At 38.8% G+C, this 8,287-nt stretch overlaps 2 protein-coding genes across 2 annotated transcripts; one reads left to right on the top strand and one right to left on the bottom strand.

Moving 5' to 3' along the window:
- Positions 1 to 523: 523 nt before the first annotated feature.
- On the bottom strand, positions 524 to 3,016 carry LOC308373262 (transmembrane protein 150A; the record flags this gene model as incomplete). Its single annotated transcript, XM_080848695.1, has 7 exons — positions 524 to 711; positions 945 to 1,122; positions 1,485 to 1,615; positions 1,757 to 1,824; positions 1,953 to 2,021; positions 2,132 to 2,179; positions 2,952 to 3,016. The coding sequence occupies 7 exons, from the start codon at positions 3,014 to 3,016 to the stop codon at positions 524 to 526; spliced, it is 747 nt and encodes a 248-aa protein (XP_080704821.1).
- Positions 3,017 to 4,210: 1,194 nt separating this feature from the next.
- On the top strand, positions 4,211 to 8,282 carry LOC308373256 (NFU1 iron-sulfur cluster scaffold homolog, mitochondrial; the record flags this gene model as incomplete). Its single annotated transcript, XM_080848688.1, has 8 exons — positions 4,211 to 4,278; positions 5,003 to 5,103; positions 5,444 to 5,579; positions 5,855 to 5,921; positions 6,071 to 6,188; positions 6,315 to 6,378; positions 6,650 to 6,824; positions 7,386 to 8,282. 8 exons carry the CDS (start codon positions 4,211 to 4,213, stop codon positions 7,455 to 7,457), a joined length of 801 nt encoding a protein of 266 aa, XP_080704814.1. The 3' UTR covers positions 7,458 to 8,282.
- Positions 8,283 to 8,287: the final 5 nt, after the last annotated feature.

Raw genomic sequence — 8,287 nt, 5'->3', positions numbered from 1 at the left:
ACCAGTGAGTCTTGACAATTCATCAGCTGGTTACTTGGTGTGTTCTTTATAACCATAAGAGGCCAATTCAGTCCTGCTAATAATCACCCTGTGATTCAAAACATTCATCTAACAACCAAATTGAAACGTAAATGTAATGTGTAGTCATGACCACTTGTGAAGGAAACACATTTAAAATTACTATTTTTGATGGCACTGCATGTTCCAATGATGTACTACCCATATCTGACACTACAGAACCTTTTGGAAGATGGTTTGCAAAGGTACATGACCAACAAGGATACAGTACTCAAAATATTTCAGCCAGTGTACTTTTACAAAATTAAAAGTTTCTCTGATGCTTGTAACACCCGACGATTGTAGTTAATATTTCCTGAATAGGTAGTATCCAACGGTCCTAAGTTTACCACACTCCCATTTCAAAGATTTTCTGTCTGAAAGGTAATCCATTTTGGTAAACATGGTGATGGAAAATAAAAAAACATAAATAAAGGAAAATGGTACTCCAAATTAGGCCCTAGCCTCAAGCCAAAATGAGGGGCTTTTCTTCACCCCTTCTTTCCAGGAGCGTAGTCAACATTGATGATGAGAAAAAGTAGAACTCCACCACATAGCTCAGCTCAAACACTTCAATATTCACACTGAGCGTCCACTCAAAAATGGCAGAAATATGTTTGTAAAAGTAATCCTCTTGGGCAAAGAATATGCAATCTGATGAGCCAAGTTAAGGACAAGGATGACAGTTTTTGAAGATTACCTTCTATTAGGTACAAGAACTACAGTTGAAGATCAGAACATTTTGTAATTAACCACACTATGATTGTACCTTACTTTAGTCTGTCTCAAAATATTATATCTCCCTGAAATTAATCAATTTTCATGTTTTCACTGGAGAATGTAATGCACAACTGACTGTTGGCTTACAGCTGTCTGTGAAAGGATACAGAGGATGGTGACCGAGACCTGGACGACTGTAGATATGATGCGTGCTGGGTAGAGGTAGCGCTCCAGTCCGGTGAGAAGGCACCTGTTAGTGAGCGAGGTGAGGAGGACGCAGTAGAAACACAGGCACGTGAAACTCACAGCGGCACCCAGGTAGTGCAGCATGCTTAGCTGACCAGGCTACAGGACACAGAAGACACAGGAATTAGAGGAAAAGTATCGCTGCAAGTCATTATCTTATAACAGCTGGTTATTGTAGGATTTGAACCGCCGCCAACATGTTGCAGTTAAGCAGTGGTAGTCTAGAGTTATGCTGTAAGGCCAGGTTCAAAGCAAATTATGACAAATTCTCTTCTGTTGTGTTGTGCTGTTACTTGATCTTGCTACACTTGACCATTTTATTAGATATCAGTCACAGAACTCCCATACCAGAAATGAATCCTCTTGTCCTTTGCCAAATTCAAACGGGTGTTCTTTACACCTGTCAGTTTTGTTTGTGTTTATTAAAAGGGTGTGACCATCCTACACCCAGTAGCACTTACATTGCAGTTCCCTGCCACAAAGGCCCCACATGACGACACGCAGCCAAAGACCAGGGAGATTTTAGCGAGGAGAGACTGATTGCTGTTTCTATCCAGGATGTGGGCATGGTGAAAAATGCTAAACACAAGAACTTCGAGAGACAACGAAAATTTCAGTCAGTTATGTTGCTAGTACAAACTGAACTGTGAATGATCACTTAAGACAGGACAATAAGCATGGTGAAGAAAAAATTGCAACTTGTGTAACTTGTGCTCTCAGAGAATGCACTCACACAAGAATGCTCCTGCGTTAATAGTGGCGGAGAAAAGGGAGTTTTCCGGGGCATTAGTACCGCTCCAGCTATAGTGGGGGGGTGGGGGGGGGGTTAACAAAGATTAAGTATAAATCACAATTTTTACATCACAAACCTGGATTATGAAAAAGCATCCATTTCAAGTGAGGACATTGTCCAGTGCACTCTTCCTTACCTTATAGTAGGGACATGAAAGGTTGTACAGCATCCAGAATCATTTGTCTGGCATGAGTTCCTGTATTCCCTACAAATATGAAAGTCATTCAGTTCCCCAACTTTATTGTGGTAATCATCAAAGTATCATTAATACTAAACACTTTTAGCTTGAAGTAAGTTTAAAGAGGCTTTACTTACCAGTTGTTAAGTGAGCACACATGACCATTTCCTAGTGCCAGTGCATATCTAAGAGATTAAAAGGAAAATCAGAGAACACTCAAAATCTGTACAACGTTGGATAAATCATGCCTGTAGTTGTATTCTGGTAAGTCAAATTAAGAGGTGTCTGATGTCTATCCAGTTCCAATGCTACAATGCTGGAGAGTCACAGCCGGTTTAATGAATAACCAGGAACTCAATTAATGTTGGCTAAGGATGTGTACACAAGCAGCTGTTAGTAGAGAATTAATATTATCAACAGGTTCAAAAGTCACCTGTCTGCCTACTGTATATAATGGGGAAATCGAGGAAATATACATGTATTTGTTGCATAAGATCTGAATTATTTTCGCTAACATACACTGAACTTACATGTCAGGTTTAAAAGCCACAATTTCAAACATAGGACAAATAATATTAACAATTAGGTTGGTTCTTATATTTGAGAACTTACTTTGAAATTACTGAGATACTCATCTGGGCTCATCACATTCATAAAGGTATTAATCATCAAATTTGATAAAGTTTCCTTGTGCTTGATACTAACCTACACATTTATAAACTTGTTACTTTAATATTGACCATTATTTGTAACAGAACCACCCATTTTTCTGACCAAACCAGATTGATTTACTTTTTCCAATTGAAAGAATAATCAATTACACAGATTGTTAAACTAAAGATGAAGTGTTACTGCAACAATTATCATAGGTTTTGTAGTGACAAGACAAATGTACTGGATCTGTTTCAAGCTATAACAAACACTGAAACACTTATAATTCAGAAGAGGATCACTTACACTGTCCAGGACCCCAAAAATGATACAGCAGAGAGTGTGAAAGGGATAATAATCCAGAAGACCATTTCTTGTTGTGTTGATATTCAGAGATTCCACGAAACAATGTATGTCTTGGGTGTAGGACTAGGAATGTATTTTCAGTTTTTCCACACCAGTCATTTGACCGCCTCAGTTGACATGCTAACTGCTGCACCCCAATCAAATATGTTCCCTGTCATTCAGTTCTGGATGAGGTACAAGGACATGTAGGCAGACAGACACTTGCGTCCTCACAGAAAAGCAGCATTCTTCACTTTCTATGCTACAACAGCTTTAATGTGCCGGGCCTGTTTGGCCACTCCTTGTGGGGAACCTTCCTGCCCTGTCAGAAAACAGCCACAGGGAAACTTGGGGTGGGTCACTTAACGTTATCATCATGTTTGCTTTATGACAACACAAAACAGCCAATCATGCTCTACAGCTCCAGTTAGGAGGAAAGCCTTTCGTTTCCCTACTTTGCCGTACACTCTGTCTCGAAGTCCATATCAGAGGTGAATCAACAAAGTGCGCAATTATAATTATCTTTACCAGTTCTTGTGCCGTTTTAGACAACAAATTGTTACAGGACTGGATTAAGAAAATGTGGGTGTGAATGGCATTCTTGAAATGTTCTCTTGACATAGTCATCTCCAAACAGGTTTCCACAAAAGCCAGTTAGGCCTGCTGGACACAACAGACCATATTGAAATGTTTCCCTACTCCAGCTTTACTCAATCACACCATGGTAAGCTGGCCAAGAGGTGTAATGATGAGTTCACATGTTTAAGTGTGCTGTCATAATTCATATTTGTTGACTCTCTTCCCCTCTTTTTGCAGTAAACCAGCAAGTGATACTTAACATTATCAGTGGGTACACCTACAATTCAGACACTCTGATCTGAGATTGTGCTAGATATTTCACATGATTTTAGATTTCCTTACGCAAAATTGCAAGAAATCAAAACGCAAGGTCCAAACTAAACCCAAATTTCCCAATTAATTAACACCCAACACCTAGGCATAATTTAGTTCTGAACATAGATGTCCACTAAGATGCCTACAACTAATTTACTGAGGACCATTATCCCCCGAAATAGTAAAGTGATACTACAATGTAAACTTGGTGAATAAACCCATTTATAAATAAAATACATTTTACAACACTATAAAGTTATCCAATTAAGACATGTTTTTGGGGAATATGAGGTAGACTTTGGGTCCTAAATTTCAAAACAATTGAAATGGCGGCCACCGTAAGATGGAGTCTTTGGCGGTTACTACGTTCTCGCTCCGTTATACACAATTACAGGTATAAAACACAAATTTACATTAACGTTTGTAACGTTTGTAAAAGTTAGAAAAACATACAAGATAAGATTCATTATTACTCTGGAGTATGTTGTACCATAGTAAGGGCGAACTCAGAAAGTGTACATGCTAGCGGGTAAACCAGCAGTTACCTTATTGAACGTCAGATGTCTGACCCAGCATAGCAAGCTTGCTAACAGTAGCCAGCCATCCTAAACGGCTGAGCTCACTATCTTAAACTTGTAATCCCAGGCTCTCACTCGTTGATTGCGCAGTTGAGATATTAAGGTTCTTTCGAAAAGTACATTAATAAATATAACCTTAGTGTTTTACTTCAATTTATTCGGTTAGTTAGCTTACCCTATCTAATAGCATAGACGTTAGTAGTAACGTTACATTGATCTGCCCAGCTAAAACTTGTTTTTCATCTATGAACCAACTAACGTAACGTCAGGCCTTACATGTTTAAGTTTCTACCTATGAATGGGTAATTTCTAGAAGCTCACAGATGCTTTGCTTAAGCTCCGTCTAACGTTGCACATTCTAGTTTTAAAAACTACTTGACGTTATAACATTAGGCTTTTCACAGTTCTGCATTAGGCCTATGCCATATCCCAATGATAACATAAGTCAGTAAAAATTGCTTAGGACAAGGTAGTAGCTTGAGTTCCATAGCTATGTATTTAAATATACGTGATATGATTCGAGCTTCTCGTTTGTCTCAGGTATCCAGTTACGGAGAGAAATCGGTGCCTCTCCCTGTGTGCTGCCCATCTTTTTACAAAATCTCTGCTACTTTCAAGGGGATCGGTTAACATGTTTGCAAGTAAGGATGTGTCTAGGAGTGGTATGTGTTTATTTTTGGGACTGACTGGTTGTATTGCCAGAGTTGTAGAATAATAAGAACATTATATCTCCATGTAGTTATTATATCTGTTTGTCTCATATAACATTTTCCCATAGGAAAGCAATTTAAGCAAGAGCTATACATTTTTCACCAAATGTTACCAAATGACATGGGTTCTACAACTAATATATGAATTTGGTGAAACACAGGCTATCAGTTCATACCTAACACTTGAACAAATCATCAGGCAAACAGTTATGTTAACTTAAATATCAGTGTCAGACAATGTATTTAGATTCTCTCTACTTGTTCACTTCAGTGCGATGCTTGTCCATTCAAACGCAAGATACACCGAACCCCAGAAGTCTGAAGTTCATACCTGGTAAACCTGTTTTAGGAACCGGAACAATAGATTTCCCCACTTCCAGCTCAGCAGATTGCTCTTCATTGGCTAGGCAAGTAACATTGTATTACACTATTACATCTACTAACATTCTGTATTATCTGTAAATTAACCTTGTGTTTTTTACTTGATGATCGTGGCTACTTCTTGAGATTAGTCATGTAACACTGTATTTATCTGAACTGGTGTGATGTCACTGTTCCTGTGGAACTGATTGCACTTGGTGCACTTAAAATGGCCTTTTTCTAAAAGTACAATATGTCATCCACAGTCACTTTACAAATATTCATTTTAAAGGTTGTAACAGAATGATATGCCCGCCCACAGCAATCTATTTCAGGTTGAAGGAGTGAAGAGTGTCTTCTTCGGGCCTGATTTCATTACCTTGACAAAGGTCTCCAAAAAACTACACATAAGCATGCATGAGTTTTTACTGCTCTAACATTTCCATGATAATATACGTTTTCTTTAATGCATGATGTCACTTCATTTTGGTAGTCTGTGAGGCTCTTTTGTCATTCTCCCAACATCTGTAATCCACAGGCAGATGATGATGTTGAGTGGACTGATGTCAAGCGACATGCTATTGAAGTAATCACAACATTCTTTGAGAGTGGAGAACCCGTTACAACTGGAGCTACACTGGCTCACTCAGAAAACAGTACGTTTGTGTTTCTCTGTTTGGTTGCTGGAGGGCTTTCTGCTCCAGCAGTGTTCATCGTGGGAGTGGTCAGAAGTTTGTTTTTTTCTGTTTGGGAACAACCAATTTTGGTTGTTGTTTCCATAGGTCTTTCTGAGGAGGATGATGAAATAGTTTCAATGATTAAGGAGCTCCTGGATAACAGGATCAGGTAGGATTCCCATTTTCAGATTTTTTTTTGTGTGAAAAACAGCCATGCTTTTGAAACCCTTTGCAACAGTCTTGTAATCCAAATGACTCACTCTTGGAGCAAAAAATAAGGGAAAATTGGATTATCTTTGTTTAAAGAACTTTGGGAAAGAACTGATAAAGGCCCGGAGAGTAGAAAGACATTATATTTAGTGGTACAGAATGCACATAACATTTGGATAACATTTGTCCACATGTTTTGTTTTGGCTTCCTCTGTGCTTCTTTTCCACAGGCCCACAGTTCAGGAGGATGGAGGTGACGTCATCTTTAAGGGGTTTGAAGATGGGACTGTGAAGCTGAGACTGGTTGGCTCCTGCACAGGCTGTCCTAGCTCCACAGTTACCCTGAAAAATGGCATTCAGAACATGCTGCAGTTCTACATACCTGAAGTGGATGAGGTGGTGCAGGTAAGAGATGTGTGGACCTGATGTAGGGCAAAGATGAGTGATACAATAAATGTTGGTTTGGATAAATAGAAAAAAGTCCTCATTCCGTATCACACTGTTTGTTAAGGATGGAAACGATTATGGCTAGTAGGTTGATTTGCTGCATAATTGTGTCTGATTGGACCTCTGCCTGCCTAGCCTAGCATAATTGGACCTCTGCCTGCCTGCATAATTGTGTCTGATTGGACCTCTGCCTGCCTGAACATCAGGTATATTTTGCAAGTGCTGATAAAAAAGACATAGCGATGACTAGTTTGCTGCTCGCACAAACTGAAAGTACAATCCCCTTCGATCTGAATGTTCATTCATTGGGTGAAGTAAAAGTCTGCTTGTTATCTTAACATTCTGGAATGCCGTATGTGACATGGTGTCCCTGCATGGTTCGATGTCATGAATAAAGGAACTGTCTATGTAGTGATGATGAATTGTTTTGAGTCATACCATCGATATCAGAGTGATGATGATGAGGTTTCTATTGGGGGACATGTGTTCCTTTTTCTCAAGTGTTGTCTCCTTTCATAGGTTGAAGATGAAATGGATGAGGTCAGCACAAGAGTGTTCTCAGAATTGGAACGCAAATTGCAGGACTCCTAACCTGCTTCTTCGTGTTTGGCAGACTACTCACAGAAAAACCCTGGTTATACTTCAGGTTCTGAGCTTTATCCTACAACTTAGTGCAATATTGTGCTCAACAGTTTTAGTTTTAGCCTCGCACTTTCCAATGATGTATATTTATTATTATTTTCTTTTTTGTTTATTTTCTGCCTCTGTGATGAGCCTCAATCAGTTGTGTACATTACAAGAGTGTTTGCAAATGAAATCTCCTTGTCCTTGGAAAGTTGCTTGCATAACGCTGAATGTGGTTATGATGAATATATTTGTTGCATATTGCAAGTGAATTTTGGAAGGGTCGGGAGAGGATTGTTTTCTGATGATTCCAAATGCCATAACATTACAAGAAAAGCAATTCCAGGATTCATTTATTTTTCCTGAAGGGCCACACATCTGTGTCAGATGTCAAATTTAGTGATTATACACAAGCTCAGTCATTTGGTCTTACAGTCAAGAGTATAAAAGAAGCACAGTTAATATTACAAAATCATATCGATTGAGACGAAAGTTACAGTGTCACTGTACTGTTACTTTTGCCCAATTATTGTTTCACTCACTGGTCTGGAAACAGTACTTGCTTTATGTATAAATGATCTGAGCTCATGTTCCACTTTATCGTTTGTTATGTCATAAATCCAGTGACACACAAAATCTGGTTTTCTTGATATAAACTGTGAATTTAGTTCACATAAAGGTTGAGTCTATGATTCTGGCAAAATGTATTTGATATTTGTGTCCAACAGCCAGTTCTTCTGTTCACCTGAATCAATGTGTGGATTGGTTGAAATAATGTATGGTTCGGTCCAAGTCTC

This window comes from Sprattus sprattus (genome assembly GCF_963457725.1).
Source record: "Sprattus sprattus genome assembly, chromosome: 12".
In the NCBI taxonomy this organism is placed as follows: Eukaryota; Metazoa; Chordata; class Actinopteri; order Clupeiformes; family Clupeidae; genus Sprattus; species Sprattus sprattus.
Note: the sequence above shows the minus strand (reverse complement) of the source record. Positions and strands in the feature narration are given on the sequence as shown.